General features: G+C 37.3%; 3 protein-coding genes across 5 annotated transcripts in view; 2 read left to right on the top strand and 1 right to left on the bottom strand.

Annotated features, from left to right (window-relative positions):
* Positions 1-1,776: 1,776 nt before the first annotated feature.
* On the bottom strand, positions 1,777-4,640 carry LOC134755253 (uncharacterized). Its single transcript, XM_063691769.1, has 3 exons — positions 4,428-4,640; positions 4,018-4,188; positions 1,777-2,785 (listed from the first exon to the last, which is right to left on the bottom strand). Exons 1-3 carry the CDS (start codon positions 4,588-4,590, stop codon positions 2,589-2,591), a joined length of 531 nt encoding a protein of 176 aa, XP_063547839.1. The 5' UTR covers positions 4,591-4,640; the 3' UTR covers positions 1,777-2,588.
* A 1,467-nt stretch (positions 4,641-6,107) lies between these two features.
* On the top strand, positions 6,108-7,950 carry LOC134753982 (endothelial differentiation-related factor 1 homolog). The gene has a single exon (XM_063690025.1). The coding sequence runs from the start codon at positions 6,211-6,213 to the stop codon at positions 6,649-6,651; it is 441 nt and encodes a 146-aa protein (XP_063546095.1). The 5' UTR covers positions 6,108-6,210; the 3' UTR covers positions 6,652-7,950.
* A 6,251-nt stretch (positions 7,951-14,201) lies between these two features.
* LOC134753950 (probable nucleoporin Nup54) overlaps positions 14,202-17,412 on the top strand; it is a 42,836-nt gene continuing 39,625 nt past the window's right edge. For 2 of the 3 annotated variants that reach the window (XM_063689979.1, XM_063689980.1), the window contains exons 1-3: positions 14,357-14,490; positions 14,896-14,994; positions 15,517-15,932. In XM_063689979.1, the coding sequence (XP_063546049.1) occupies positions 14,430-14,490; positions 14,896-14,994; positions 15,517-15,932 (576 nt within the window). In that variant the 5' untranslated portion in view covers positions 14,357-14,429. Of the gene's footprint in view, positions 14,491-14,895; positions 14,995-15,516; positions 15,933-17,412 lie in introns of all 3 variants that reach the window. The other variant, XM_063689982.1, reaches the window with a different exon arrangement.

The raw sequence follows: 17,412 nt of genomic DNA, 5'->3' as shown, positions 1-17,412 counted from the left end.
CAGTGAAACCTGTGTCGAAACGTCGGTAAATAAAGGTAACAAAATAAAATTCGCGATAGACCCGTTTCTAAATGTGATTTAATATGTGTTTAAACCGCGAAAGTTTTAAATGTAATATCACAATTATTTACGCAAATTAACAAAACATTATTTGTAAAATTATCCGCCCAAATTACGTAGGTAGGTAGGAGTCTGAGGTCAGCCATTTTTAAACTTCTTCTTAATTTATCTGCATAACAATCATGTTAGGGATACCAGATGAAAATATCATAATTTTATGGGTAATTTTGACCTCGAAGTTTTTTCGTACTTCTAATTCCAAAAAATAAATAAACAAATGTTGTGAAGATTAAATGTGGTGTACATTAATTGGTGTGATTGCGATTTGTGATTTCTTTAAATTAAAACCCATAATACATTTTATTTACTAAACATGTTTAGTTTTGTACCACCTGCGCGAATTATAGGAGGTATTTCATTGTTGATACGCCTAAAAAGAACGGCCCATTGACATTTTATTTAACAATTTTTTAATACCGTCAAACAAGCTAACTTTGCCTCCAGGGTAATCGCCCCAACGTGATATCAAATATAGGGGTAATTTTTACCAATATGGTATCCCCACGTTTATGACGTCATCTATGTCTATCCCTTACGGGCGCACGCGTATAGCTGGTCTATGTAATGCTAGGTCTATGAGCTGGTCTATGATCAGTTACGTAGAAAGTGGCGCCCTCAATTATTTTCTACAATTTCTTGTCGGACACAGCGCTATGGATGGTATAGAAATGACGCCAATCTCTTATGGCAGAATTGTTGCAAAAGTGACCGCTTTCAGCTTTAAATAATAGTTCCTAATCTCTCCGGTGGCGCTAGTTAGGCTCTGGGACACCTGGGACATGAGTATAACATGAACCCATGAAGTTATATAAGGCAACAAATAACCCGACCAAATTACGTAGGTTGTTTTTGGTAGTATTTCGGTGTATGGTGGCGCCGCCTAATTACTGTTTTTTGATGGACACTTTTCATACATACATAGAGATTCCATGGAGAGCGCCACCTCATGAAATGTCATTCTTCACTCGTTCATATCTCGGTACTCGTGAGTTAATGACATACTTTCCGCACTAGCATCGAAATGTACTATTGTCTTTGTCTGTGATATTTTTGCATTTCAACTATTTTTTTACATTTCTAATATTGTTGACGACTGATATTTGGTGAAACGGAAAACGGCTCTTGTTCGGGCCCGTTGGCGTTGGCCCGTAGGCCCTTAAATTTACCCCCCCCCCAAATCCAATATGGCTTTTTGGAATCTGTGGAAGTCGTGAACCAACAATGATCTTCGGGTTAGCGGCATATACATTCTTCTTCTAAGTCGGCAGTTTTATTTTGCTTCTCACAGTAACGTACATAAACACAACAATCAATAATTGGGAAAATGAATAAACCCAGGCGCAACAATTAACTAACAGTTATGTTAAATTTAATTTAAATCTTAAATAAATGGTTAGGCAAAAATGTTGAGAAACTTCCTTGATGATATGATAAACTAAATTTATTCATAATAAAATATGGCAACTAACTTATATCAGCTCTTAACCCTTAAATGCATAATGATGTATATATGCATCGTATATTTGATGGTTTTTTTAAATACTATGATTTTTTTATTTATTTTTCCCTCAATCTATACAACATGACACATCTATTTCAATTTATTAAAAAGTTAAACAAAAAATCATGCATTTAAGGGTTAAGAGGCCGGTGTTGATTTTACTCGCAAAAATGTAAAATTGATAGATTTAGTCGATGAAATTGTACACCTTTTGTTACCAAATTGAAATAACAAGTACTGGTTTCTATTAGCACGTCTTCTTATCTTGCCTTTTATTAGATCAATTTTTTGAAAACAGACTCACTAAATTAGTAATGATTTTTTTTCTGAAGGACGTTTGGGTAAACGCGCGTAAAGCACTGATTTTGTCGCTCTTATTTGTAAAATTCGTAAAGTTTGGACTGCTAAAAATGGTAAATTTGTATTACACATATTCTGTACTTGACCTTTATCAGATTACATTTTTGTTATATGACTTAGTTCGAGGAAATGAAAGTTAAAGGGGCCCACTGACTATCAGTTCGCCGGCCGATATCGGCCTGTCATTTGTTCGGAACTGTCAAATTTTTGTTCTAAGTGACAGGCCGATATCGTCCGGCGGACTGATAGTCAGTGACCGAATTGAATTTTCTCCAGAAATAACTTCAAAACAAGTAACAATTTCTCTGAAAATCGACTTAATTTCAACGTAATTTGGATACTTGAACAATTTACAACATTTGCTGAAACTATTCTTATACATCAATTTGTATAATTTACCACCATATATTTTTTTGATGATTTTTTAAAAACTGCCCCTTCTCTTCATATATTACTGGTGACGCACGCTCGCGACCTCATTATTAAAAGGCAAGATGAGAAAACGTGCTAATAGAAACCAATACTTGTTATTTAGATATTACGTAACAAAACGTGTATAATTTCAACGACTAAATCTATCAATTTTAAATTTTTGCTCCAAAATCGACTACAGCCTCTTAAAATCTAAATTTGTCATATCTTGATCTTCACATGGTGCATGGTCTGGGTTCACTTTAACGTCAGCTTCTTGTATTTTAGATTTCCACTCCATTTTAAAGGTATCTATTGCATCTTGTACTGTCTTGAAATTTAATGGCACCAAATTATCTTCATCTTCCGGAGGTTCACTTCGAACATCTGTTTCTGTAAAATAGTTAATTTCCCCACATTTTAAACAAGGAACATTAACTTTTATTCTTCAGGATGAAAACATCAAATCAAAATTCAGTGGTCTAGTATTCTAGTATTTTTTCAACAATTGTTTTGTTTAATGAAAAAAGTTTTACTCACACCCTGCCATATTTACTCACATATCTATTTTTTAGGTAGTTATTCCAATTATTTCAGCACTTATGACGAAAAAAAAAATTAAAAACTGACAACTATTTGCAATGACAGTATAAAATAATATAATATTTCCACCAAATATGGGGCATTTTCTATGAGAAGGGACCTTATTGTCGATGGCGCTTATGCCGCACAGCGTCGCGCGGCATTGTATTTATATCGGAGCATCGTTTATAATGGCGTAAGCGCCATCGACAATATGGTCCCTTTTTATAGAAAATACCACATATAATGAAAAACCAAGGTCAACAAGATATTCTATTAAAAAAAACCGGCCAAGTGGGAGTCGGACTCGCGTTCCAAGGGTTCCGTATGCAATTTAAACAATGTATTTTGTATGTGAAACGTGAGTGAAACGTCTTTAAAAAAACCCGTAGGGGTCGGAACAAAAACTAAGTAATTAAGTCCGACTCACGCTAGACAGCGATTTCTAATAGGTTTTCCTGTAATCTATAGGTAAATATCTATTTTATTTTGTTAATTTTTTTCAAAATTTTAGACCCAGTAGTTTCGGAGATAAAGGGGGGGGATGGTCATTTTTTGCCTATTTTCTTGAATAACTTCTAAATTATTTATCCTAAAATTATTAAAAAAAAATATTTGAGATTCTCACAATGAGCTCTTTCATTTGATATATAACATGATGTCTGAAAATCTTTATTTTTAAATTTTTTCATTTACTCTCCAAAAGTGGCCCCCATGTTTAAAATTCATTTGTTTGCGTTACATGTCCGTCTTTGGGTCACAAACGTACATATGTATACCAAATTTCAACTTAATTGGTTTCAGAAAAAAAAGGGACGGACAGACGGACAGGCAGACAGACAGACGCACGAGTGATCTTATAAGGGTTCCGTTATTTCCTTTGAGGTACGGAACCCTAAAAACTATACACAAATTGGTTTAACTGTTTTGGAGATATGCAGCCACAGACAGAGACACATATTAAAACTTACTGAGTGTAGTGGACAAGAGAATTGGCAGTCTTTTGTGCTGCTGCTGCTAAATAAATAATGTTATCTAATTACCTGCACCTTCCCTAGGAGTGATGTAAGTATGCTTCATTCTGAGGTATTTGTCTGCTTTACAAAGATACTTCATATTTTCCTTTGGCACTTTGTCAAAAAGAGGATCAACACTAGGCGGAGCCACATCTCTAGAAAAGAACATGTATGTTCCAAGAGGACTTTCCAATTGTCCTGTAATGATAGAATTACCTAATATATGGTTTATTTCGCATTTAACAAACATAAATACATATAGTTGGTCAAGCAAATCTTGTCAGTACAAAAAGGCGCGAAATTCAAATTTTTTATGGGACGATTACCCTTCGCGCCTAATTTTTTTTAATTTGCCACTTATTTCTACGGACGGCTTGACAGAGTATATATATATTATAGATTTTAAACTAAGATGGTATTGTATAAAGGTCATGTACCTGTGAATATGGTGTCATCTAATTGTATTATAGGATTTTTCCCACTAATACCAAGCACATGTATTGATCTATAGTTTTCCATGTTCACAGTATCCTCGAATTCCGCGAAGACAAGAATCTCCTCTTCAGAGTCGGCTGATTCTTCACAGGTCATTGCTTCCATTTCTTTTACAGTAAAGTATGCAGTGTTATATAAAGTATCAACCAGTTACCGAAAACGTTGCAAATACTTAAACTAGCACGTAAGTTATAGTGTACTTTAGTGTAAGTTGTAGTGTGTTTCAGCGTAATAAAATACTATAAACGCACGTTAACCAAACCGATTATTTGGTAACATGAATGACGTTGACGTGACATATCCATGACATTGATTGATTATAAATTCAATGTTGCAAGGCAAAATAATATTACACCCTTGGAGGATGTAACTAAATGGAGACGCCTTGTCTGTAAAGGGCCCTCCACACTCGTGCGCGAAGCTCCGAACGCGATTGTGGAGTCCAGTTCATTAATCAGCGAAATCAACTCCAAACTCGCGTTCGCGGCTTCGCGCCGCGTAGTCTGGAGTTGGCTTAATAGCTGTGCTGTACAAAACATAGACCTAGCATTACACAGATGAGCTATACGCGTGCGCCCGTGAGGGACAGAACATACGCAATGCGACAACGACAATATGATTGGTCGAGTAGATTTGTAGCCCACCATAAACCATACAAAATTTACGGTGGGGAATAAAAAAAAAGTGAGACTGTGACAAGGACAAACAATAACAGTGCTTTCTCTGCTAGAGTCTGTTCGGAAAGTGAAGCGTCGTGATTTGGTCGTGATAGAAACGAAAACTAACATTATCAATTTTATATGGCAATCAAACCTTTGACATCTGTCTTGTAAAAAGTAAACAAACTTATGTCGTTTACGTGTCTTTGCGTATACAATAAAAAAAATCTACAATTTATTTGTGAATATAATGCCGATACGGGGTAAAACCTTAAACAGTTCCACGAGGGAAATTATATTTAATATAATTAATACGATTTTGACAGAGAAAAAAAAAGTTTAGAAATTCGTGTGACGTAATTAATGGATGAACCCTTATAGGGAGCGCGAAGGACGTGGTAAGTCTATACATTCTTCGTTTGACTATGGAGGCAAGGAATGCCTTGATTTAGCACCGGAATTCCGCTCCTTCTGTGGTGAGCTAGGAGGATATAATATAACCAAACGGACTACGGAGCCGCCACGTCTGTAATTTGCTGTACAAAAAAGTGCCAATTTTTGCGGGGGAGGGGAACGTCAAATGTATACGTAACGTCAAAATAGCCATGTCAGATAAACGTCAGTCCATACATTGTGTATGACCATTGGCCGACTAATTTCGACAGAGGGGAATGCCTGTTAATGGCTACTCCGTTTGGTTATATCCTCCTAGGTGGTGAGGCCAAAAAATATTTGACAGGTGATTGAGGTAAAATGGGGCATTTTCTATGAAAAGGGACCTTATTGTCGAAGGCGCTTACGCCGCACAGCGTCGCGCGGCATTGTATTTATATCGGAGCATCGTTTATAATGGCGTAAGCGCCATCGACAATAAGGTCCCTTTTTATAGAAAATACCACAAATACATTTGTAGTCTAGTCTATGGTGCATTGTGTCTTTTACTCTGTCTGTACTGTACTGTGAGTTATTTTTTTCGGTCACAGGACGCGAGCAAAGCAGAAAGCGAAATCTTAGTAAAGACAGTTTCAAATTAGCTTACTTTCTTATTAATTATAAGTGCGTAAACATGTCGGAATGGGATACGGTCACTATTCTTCGCAAGAAACCGCCGAAAGCATCAGCTTTAAAAACTGAGCAAGCAGTAAATGCCGCACGCCGTCAAGGTTTACCAGTCGACACCCAACAAAAATATGGAGCAGGTACTAATAAACAGCATGGAACCACAAAAAACACGGCGAAACTTGATAGAGAAACTGAAGAATTAAAACACGAGAAGATACCACTGGATCTTGGAAAACTTATCATGCAAGGACGGCAAGCAAAGGGCATGAGTCAGAAAGATTTGGCCACAAAGATCTGTGAGAAGCCGCAAATAGTAAATGACTACGAAGCCGGTCGCGGTATTCCTAATAACTTGGTACTTGGGAAGATTGAAAGAGCAATTGGAATAAAACTTCGTGGAAAAGAACGTGGCCAGCCACTACAGCCTCCTGGAGGAAAAAAATAACGGATTCCCTGGGAGGCGAAGACTATACTCCGATTTGTTGACTGCATACATTTTATTTCTCACTCTTATTTGCTGTTGGATGTGGTTCTATCATAAAACTTGAGTGATACAAGGATATAAGCAAGCATTTATTTTTATTTTGCAATATAGAATATTCTGTGACGAGTTACCACCATGAAAATAATTTTCAATGTTGATTCTTTCCGGCAAGAAAGGCCCCTTTCGTGAAATGTTTGTAATATTAATACATAATAATAATGTAATAGGCAGTGTTGGCCGAAACGTTAATGCAATTAACCATTAACCAGTACAAATTGAACCGTGAACTGTAACCATACGTTACGGTTCAATTTGTAAAGTTGGGAAAAGCGTGGATTGAATATATGGGGTAGTCGCTTGAATAATTTGCGGTTCGCTGATGATATTGTCTTGCTGGCAAGTGACCCCGCTGAACTTCAAAGCATGATCCAAGAACTCAGCGATGCTTCCATACGGTGTGGGCTGGAAATGAATCTAGACAAGACAAAAGTTATGACCAACACAGATGTCAAGGCGAATATCACAGTTAACCATACCGCCATCGAAACTGTCGATAAATACGTGTATTTGGGACAAGAGATAGTGACTGGAAAAAAGAACCAAACCAATGAGATCAACAGACGCGTACGACTAGCCTGGGCAGCCTATTCCAATCTCGAGTTTGCCTTCAAAATGAACCTTAAGGCCGAACAAAAAGCACGCATATTTGACCAATGTATCCTGCCTGTTCTCACTTATGGAGCTGAAACCTGGGTTTTCACCAAAGACATACTACGTAAATTGAGCGTTGCCCAGCAGGCGTTAGAGAGAAAATTGGTGGGGATCACATTGAGAGACCGTAAAACAAATGAATGGCTGAGACAACAGAGCAAAGTTAATGATGTTATAAAACGCGTAGCCAATTTGAAGTGGGAATGGGCTGGTCATATAGCACGGAAGACCGATTCGTGGAGCAAACGACTACTCGAGTGGCGACCATGGGGGGAAGAGCGTCCTCAAAGTAGACCCCAGATGCGCTGGGACGACGACATTAAGAAGACTGTGGGGAAACAGTGGCTCCAAGTCGCACAGAACCGCGACGAATGGCGCAAAATGAAGGAGGCCTACACCCAAAGGGTAGAAAAAGGCTAAAGAGAGAGAGAGAGAGAGAGAGAGAACGTTCGGCCAACACTGGTAATAGGTATCTAGTTATGGTTAATATTGTGGTTCTTTTGTATTCATGAAAAACTAATGAAAGATGTAAACTGATATGATTGGTCAGGTGTAGTTTTATTGTTTTTGATGGATGAAATTGAATTATAACATATTAAATTAAAATATGATACTTGTAAAAATTTTGCCATTTTACTTATAAAGCCGGGAATACACATGCCTTTAGCTGGCTTTTACTTGCATAACAACTCCTTGCACTTGCCACAAGCTTACCACCTATTGTCATGTGTATCCACTAATTGGCATGCAATATGAGGGAGAGGTCATGAGGGGGCTGCAGAACAGCAGAACCGGCAAGAGTGAACACACGACAGCTACAGGCATGCCATGGTGCACATTTTTTTTGGTCAGTTTTGTGTTTGTTATCCTAATATCTTGTCGCATTTCCCAAAACATGCACTAGCTCCGTTTTTTTTGTCCATTTTGTTGAACTTAAGTATGGTGGAAAAACCTATTTTTACGAATGTTTTCCATTGCAAGCTCAGTGTGAAACTGCTACGTAGCACTCTAGCTGGCCTAGCTGCTAGTCTGTACGGAAAGAGAAGTCGTGGAATGTATTGTATACTTACTATACTCTTTGTATTGGGCCCCATATATTTCACGACTCTTCTTCTGTTTTCGCACAGACTACAGTCATGTTGAAACGTCTTAGAAATACAGGCATGCAGTGCATGCAAAGACGCAAATTGCATGCACTTGCGCATGTATTAATTCACTGTGTGCCAGTTACTTCCACATGCCGTTTACATGCACGCTACTGTTGCATTTTACAGGCATGTGTATTCCCATGATGCGTGAAGAGCATGACATCATGGTCTGGTTCAATCAGCTGTGTCAACTATGATGCAAAAAGTTGTGTAATGAGACAAGTACCTATTTATATAAATAAGATTGCTGGTTATTTGTCCCATAAACATAATTTACATAAACTTAATATTAAAATTATATAGCCGATCCAACAAGTTTGTCAGTAGAAAGGCGCGAAATTCAAATGTTCTATGGGATGCTCACCCTTCGCGACTACATTTTTTAAATTTGCCGCTCTTTCCAGACGGAAATTGCTTGACAGAGTATATGTACCTAAGTCATTAAGTGTATTATAATTTTTAGGCTATACTGGCAACATTGATGCGCTTGACACGTGATTGACCAATAAGCAAGCCCCCACGAAAAATGTTGCCACCTAATTCAAACTTATCTGCCCAATAATGTATTGTTCACGGCTGAGGTTCACGGGCTTATAATATGTGACAAAATGTTTAGTCTGTCAAGCCATTTCCGTCAGTAGAAAAATGCGGCATATTTAAAAAATTTAGACACGAAGCCCATAGAAAATTTGAATTTCGCGTCTTTTTCTACAAAGTTGTTTGAACGGCTATTCTTTATATTATTTTTCTATAGCCAGCTCCAGACTACGAGGCGCGAAGCCGCGAACGCGTGTGGAGTCTAGTTCGTTAATAAGCGAAATCGACACCACTCGCGTTCGCGGCTTTGCGCCGCGATTTGCGCACGAGTGTGGAGGGCCCTTATATGGGACTATAACCCTTCGCGCCTACATTTTTTAAATTTGCCGCTCTTTTCTATTGACGGAGTATGAATGTTCCATAGCTCTTTGACAGATTTACAGTTTATAAATATGTTTCTCAATGGGGCTCCAGGTTTGGGCACCGTAAGTTAAGGTAGGTAGGACAGCAGTATCAAATACCTTTTTCTTTATGACCATTGACATATCATTCTTCAGAATTCATTTTAGAGACCAATATTTTCGCCACGCTCTACTAATCCTGTAGTCTACTTCCTTGTCGAGTCTGTTTTTGAAGGAAACTAGTTGTCCCAGGTATGTGAAGTCTTCAACATATTCCATATTGTTTCTTCCGTGCTTTATTGGTATTTTATCTCCATGTAGTAATGATTTTGCATTTTTTCATGTTCATTGCTAGACCTGCTTCCTTGCATGCTGTGTCGAATTCTGAAATCATTTCTTCTAGTATTTTTGGTTTTTCGGCAACGATTATGGCGTCATCCGCAAACCTTAGGTTATTTATGTACTTCCCATTAATATTTATTCCCTTGTTTTCCCATTCCAGTACTCTAAATATGGCCTCCAGGCATGCATTGAACAGTGTCGGAGAGATAGGGTCTCCTTGCTTTACGCCTTTTTGCATAAAGGTAGTTACAAATAGCTAATATCATGTTTTATATCTTTCAAAATATCGCCTTATCATGTAGCCGTCTTACCTTATTTTTAATCAAATATCATTATTTGCACTGCACTGCACTGCAGAAATACCATTATTTGCATATGCAAATAATCGTATTTCGCAGTGCATCATTTTCTTGTCAAAATCCTTTTTTTGCTCTTTAAGCATAGAATCATGGTTAGCAATAAGAATTTTACCTGATTTTGCTGCCCAAATGCTGAGGCCAGTCCTGTGCCAAATCCAGCAAAACCACTAGTTGCAGGCTTTTGTCCAAAAGTTGAACCAAATGTTGATCCAGTGCTTGTTCCTCCAAAGGAGTTTGTAGTCAAAGTATTTGTGCCAAATGCTGGGGCTGAGCTTCCAAAAGCTGGAACCCTGTCCTGAAGGTTGCAGCCGTACTGCCAAAGGTAGGAGCAGTACTACCAAACGCTAGTCCTGTACTGCCAAATGTTGGTGCTGCACTGCCAAAAGTTGGTGCTGTACTGCCAAATGTTGGTGCAGTACTACCAAAAGTTGAAGCACCACCACCAAAGGCCAAACTTCCTGTGCCACCAATTGATGTTGCAGTTGTATTCCCAAAAGAACTAAATCCTGAAAATAGAATTTATAATTTATTTTCATTAAGAATAAACTGACATGGCTCACATAGTTGTACACATGTATAATTGTGAATTACTATAAGTGACTCCCTAATGTCAGCCACCACATAACCTATGAGAAATTAGTGGTCAAAATTAGGTAGGATTTAGGGTGTTACCTCACCAATCAATCAATGGCATCTATCAATCAACATTGACTGTTTTATTCTACCATTGATCGATGCCATCGATCGATTGGTGTGGTAACACTCTTAAGCATGTGCAGACAACCACAGTTTTAAAAGCGGCTAGACGATTTTAAACCACTGCTTCTGCCATTGCCAACAAGCTGTACGTTCCATCTATGGACTGGGCGCTCGAGTATCCTTAAGAGAGAGATTCAAGGAGGTTAACATTCTTACCGTTGCATCTCAATACATACTTGAGAATACTATGTATGTTCGGAAAAACATCCACGAATTCAAGCTTAACAGTGATATCCATAACTATAACACTAGAAACAAACATAAACTTGCTGTGTCCGCCCACCGCCTCCGTAAGGTTAGTACGTCTTTTGTCGGGAACTGTACACGTTTTTATAACAAAGTGCCCGCAGACATAGTAAATTTGCCACATAACAAATTTAAGTCACATGTTAAGCGCTGTTTGTCAAGTAAGGCGTACTATACTGTAAAAGATTTTAAAGACAATAAGGATCCCTTTAAGACAGTAGCTTGATCTTGATAGTATGATACAAATTTAAGCAATATTTGTTTCTGTTTTAGTCTTTTTTTTTGCTGTGAAATAACCATACTAGTGTCCAGTAGAACTGACTCCAGAGACCATAATGCTCTCGCTTGATTGTATTGTTTTAGTTAATTTTAGTTTTGGACACTTTATTTTGTTTTAAATTTATTTTATATGTAATAATACCTTTATTTTTAATGATTCTGACAGAGAACCTTTCTGACAGAGAACCTTTACATCTCTATGTCAATTTAAATTTGTAATTTAGTTGTTTATAGGTAGGCATACTTCTTCGAATTATGTTGTGATTATGTGGCGCTATGCCGTCTTTAATGTAACATACAAGCACAAATGTTGTATCTCACTAATTAATTTACTTATTAATGTACTTTATATATATTAATACAGCCCGGCAACTTGAACATGTCATGCTCGCTTAAAAGTCTTTGCTCACGGTGGCGTCGTTGATCGGGTCGCCACTTTCCCGAATGAAGGTTGAGGGAGACGATGGCTGAGATACGCGTTATACTCGTGAACGGGTGCTGTTTGTGGAGACCGGTCTGTTTAAGTTTACACGGCCTTCATTTTACCTATGTAACTTTACTTTAGAGTGGCATTAACGTGAGGCACTTCATTCGGTTCTTGTCTGTTTGTCTGATATAATATTTTGTCTTTTTATTAATTATAAAACAATTCAAGTCTCGGAGACCCTTTACATCTCTGGATAATTTGATGATCTTTTTTATTATTGTATACATTTTATCTCTGACACCTAGAGACTTTTACATCTCTAAACAATTTTAGTACTTCTGTTATTTGTATAGTTATTTTTTTTTTCTTGTGTAATTTGACATTTATATTTATGTAATTGCTTTTTGTAATTTTGGGTTAATTTTATTGTTTGTAAAAATTGACATGTAAAAGTGCCCCTGTGGCCTATTTGCTGAATAAATGTTTGATTGGTTGGCAGAGCACGCCTATCTACCAAGGGCGTTCAAAGTTCATGCAGAATTTGGTTTCAACCACTTGCTACATGGCTTAAAACCACTGTTTTTCTACCAAGGTCATGCGGCAGAAACTGTGGTCTGCCGTCTGGTACATGCTCTAGGGGCTTGCTATGCTTGCATATATTTTTCTATAACACATACCTGTTGTGGGTTTTGTGGTAGTAGTGCCAAAGGTGGAGCCCCCAAACATTGAGGCCCCAGTGGATGCAGCTGAAGCCGCTAAAGTTCCAAATGGTGTACCTAGGAATCATTGCATTTTTATGAGCTTCACCTTACAAATTTATTCACAATACTGCTACAAAACTAAGCCAGTTTATATTATGAATGATTGAATTTATTGTGTGTTAACATGTCATTATTCCTACTTAGGATGAACACGATTTATTTCTGACCTTACATCATTCCACTCATGCCTGAGGAATGAAGTTTTTTTTTTATAATTTACATGCAGTACCTAAAAGATTATCAAGAAAAATTATTAAATAAACGGCCCAATATTACTTACTCATTGTCCAGCTATATTTCTGCTTATTATCGTTATTATGTCCAATTGCAAATGCAATAAATATATATTATTATTATTATTCAATTCATCGGCAAAGGCTAAACTCAACCAACGGCCAAAAAGCATATAATCACTACTAGAACGCAGTGATTATATATATGCTCTTTGATCACTACAACGCCGTGAGCGTGATGGTTTTTATTTTTTATTATTCAACTCTCTTGCTTGTCAGTTGCATATCTATCTTTGTCAGTTGTCACAAGTGTGTCAATGAGGGCTAACGCGTATGAGTTCGCCGCTAGGGGCGCTAGTTTAGATGGTGGTCTTCGCAAAGTTCGAAATGTCACTTGTCACTTCAATGACTCACAGCTGTTTTTTAGTCTTTTGGACCACCATCAACAGAGGCGCCAACATAAAAAAAATTTGTTAATGATATTATTTTCGGCGCGAAGCCGCGAACGAGTGTGGAGGGCCCTTATATTGGACTATAACCCTTCGCGCCTTCATTTTTTAAATTTGCCGCTCTTTTCTACTGACGGAAATTGCTTGACGGAGTATGAACTACAATATCTGTAGATTATACTACAGGCTACAAAATATATTTTTCTTTTTATCTGTATCTCCTAAACCGTGTGTCGTAGCGCAAAAATAATCAAATTTTTGTTCCTCGTCGATACTCCACGCACTGAATAACCTATCATATTACGACATGAAACAATCATCATCATCATCATCATGTTTGTATTATTATTTCATTGCATGTTTGAGAAAAGCACTATACTTACCTCGGCGTGAAAAGTGGTAAAAAAATATTTTTTTGTAAAAAAAAATCCAAAACCTATCGTGTGTGGTATCATACGAAAGGGCTTTTTGAGGCGATTAAAAAAATATCACATCATTACATTTCGGCCATTTTTTTTAAATTAAAACAAAAAGAATTTTTGAAACATACCAAGTTGGGCTCCTCCAGATACAATATGGCTGATATTTTTTTTGTACAATATACCACAAATGATACGTGATATCCTCATATCAGACCCAAAAAAGCAATTTTGAAAATAATATCATTAACAATTTTTTTTTAAGTTGGCGCCTCTGTTGATGGTGGTCCAAAAGACTAAAAAACAGCTGTGAGTCATTGAAGTGACAAGTGACATTTGACATTTCGAACTTTGCGAATACCACCATCTACACTAGCGCCCCTAGCGGCGAATTCATACGCGTTAGCCCTCATTGACACACTTGTGACAACTGACAGTCTGACAAGCTGACAAGCAAGAGAGTTAAATAAAAACCATCACGCTCACGGCGTTGTTGTAGTGATTATATGCTTTTTGGCCGTTGGTTGAGTTTAGCCTTTGCCGATGAATTGAATTGGACATAATAACGATAATAAGCAGAAATATAGCTGGAAAATGAGTAAGTAATATTGGGTTGATGTGGGCCTGTTTCAATACTAACACAAAGTATTTTAATTATCCGGTTTACTATGTCGTTTAACTTTTCTCCTAACGTTCCTCCACCTGTGGTATTCGGCACCGCCGCCAAACGTGAGTATTCTACTATTCATCAACGCTCTAAAGCTATCTCGATATCAATAGCGGTAAAATAATTAGTCAAACATTAATATACAAGGATTCACTGCATTAAATACTTCCTTACTATTCTTAATACCAATCTGAAAACTCGTAACATTATGCCGTTTATTTAATAATTTTTCTTGATAATCTTTTAGGTACTGCATGTATGCATGTAAATTATAAAAAAAACTTCATTCCTCAGGCATGAGTGGAATGATGTAAGGTCAGAAATAAATCGTGTTCATCCTAAGTAGGAATAATGACATGTTAACACACAATAAATTCAATCATTCATAATATAAACTGGCTTAGTTTTGTAGCAGTATTGTGAATAAATTTGTAAGGTGAAGCTCATAAAAATGCAATGATTCCTAGGTACACCATTTGGAACTTTAGCGGCTTCAGCTGCATCCACTGGGGCTTCAATGTTTGGGGGCTCCACCTTTGGCACTACTACCACAAAACCCACAACAGGTATGTGTTATAGAAAAATATATGCAAGCATAGCATGCCCCTAGAGCATGTACCAGACGGCAGACCACAGTTTCTGCCGCATGACCTTGGTAGAAAAACAGTGGTTTTAAGCCATGTAGCAAGTGGTTGAAACCAAATTCTGCATGAACTTTGAACGCCCTTGGTAGATAGGCGTGCTCTCCCAACCAATGGCAGAAGCAGTGGTTTAAAATCGTTTAGCCGCTTTTAAAACTGTGGTTGTCTGCTGTCTGGCACATGCTTAAGAGTGTTACCACACCAATCGATCGATGGCATCGATCAATGGTAGAATAAAACAGTCAATGTTGATTGATAGATGCCATTGATTGATTGGTGAGGTAACACCCTAAATCCTACCTAATTTTGACCACTAATTTCTCATAGGTTATGTGGTGGCTGACATTAGGGAGTCACTTATAGTAATTCACAACTATACATGTGTACAACTATGTGAGCCATGTCAGTTTATTCTTAATGAAAATAAATTATAAATTCTATTTTCAGGATTTAGTTCTTTTGGGAATACAACTGCAACATCAATTGGTGGCACAGGAAGTTTGGCCTTTGGTGGTGGTGCTTCAACTTTTGGTAGTACTGCACCAACATTTGGCAGTACAGCACCAACATTTGGCAGTACAGCACCAACTTTTGGCATTGCAGCACCAACGTTTGGCAGTACAGGACCAGCGTTTGGTAGTACTGCTCCTACCTTTGGCAGTACGGCTGCAACCTTCGGGACAGGAGTTCCAGCTTTTGGAAGCTCAGCCCCAGCATTTGGCACAAATACTTTGACTACAAACTCCTTTGGAGGAACAAGCACTGGATCAACATTTGGTTCAACTTTTGGACAAAAGCCTGCAACTAGTGGTTTTGGTGGATTTGGCACAGGACTGGCCTCAGCATTTGGGCAGCAAAATCAGGTAAAATTCTTATTGCTAACCATGATTCTATGCTTAAAGAGCAAAAAAAGGATTTTGATAAGAAAATGATGCACTGCGAAATACGATTATTTGCATATGCAAATAATGGTATTTCTGCAGTGCAGTGCAGTGCAAATAATGATATTTGAGTAAAAATAAGGTAAGATGGCTACATGATAAGGCGATATTTTGCGCTACGATGCACGGTTTAGGAGACACAGCCTTATAAAGATTTTTTTTGAAATATAAATTAAGGGTTTCTTAAAGTGGAATGAAATTTTGATTAATTTTGCGCTACGACGCACGGTTTAGGAGTTACAGCCGTGTAAATATTTTTTTCGTTTTTTTTTTTGTTTTTTTTTTCATATTAAAAAAGGGTTTCTTAGAGGGGAACGAACATTTTACTTTTTTTGCGCTCCGACGCACGGTTTAGGAGATACAGCCCTATAAAAAGATTGTTTTCTTTGTTTTTTCTTTTATGTTTTCATTGTGTTTTTTGTATGTTACTTAGGGGCTTCTGATAGGGGAACGAATGATTATTTTTGCGCTATAACGAACGGTTTAGGAGATACAGCCCTGTAAATATTTTTTTCTGTTTTTTTTTCTTTTTTTTTATGTTTATTAAGGGTCCACTGCAGGCGGACGAAAATGTTATTATTTTGCGCTACGACGCACGGTTCAGGAGAGCCTTATAAGGATTTTTCGGTTTTTTTTTTTAAATATATATGAGGGTTTCTTAGTGTAACGAAAATTTGATGATTGTTTTTGTGCTACGACGCGCGGTTTAGGAGGTACAGCCGTGTAAACATTATTTCTTTTTCTTTTTGTGTTTCATTGTACGACCGGTCTGGCCTAGTGGGTGACCCTTCCTGTGAAGCCGATGGTCCTGGGTTCGAATCCCGGTAAGGGCATTTATTTGTGTGATGAACACAGATATTTGTTCCTGAGTCATGGGTGTTTTCTATGTATTTGTATATTATATTGTATATCGTTGTCCGAGTACCCATAACACAAGCCTTCTTGAGCTTACTGTGGGACTCAGTCAATCTGTGTAAGAATGTCCTATGATATTTATTTATTGTGTTTTTTAAATATTAAAAGCGTTATTTAAAGGGGAACGAAAATTTTATTATTTTTGCGCTGCGACTGTTTTGTTTATTGTTGTGTTTTTTTGTATGTTATATAATATAAAATTCCATAACCAAAATTCAAATTTTTATATAAGTAGATATAATCAATATAATTTTTTTAAAATCTAACAACTTAATAGAAATATCCTCATACACCATCCTCATAGTTACAATCACATTGTACAGTCAGCTGCAGAGAAAAGATACCACCCCTGTATAGAAGTTTGTATGCAACGGTGCTAAGCGAATAGTATTGCTGACTGTACATCCTACCTAGTGGTCTTTAATTTACTGTACTACAAAAATAACTTTGTAATGCATACAATTACTATAGTAGACAAACTTGCGTA

Source organism: Cydia strobilella, chromosome Z (genome assembly GCF_947568885.1).
Source record: "Cydia strobilella chromosome Z, ilCydStro3.1, whole genome shotgun sequence".
In the NCBI taxonomy this organism is placed as follows: Eukaryota; Metazoa; Arthropoda; class Insecta; order Lepidoptera; family Tortricidae; genus Cydia; species Cydia strobilella.
This window is presented reverse-complemented; position numbering and strand designations above follow the sequence as displayed.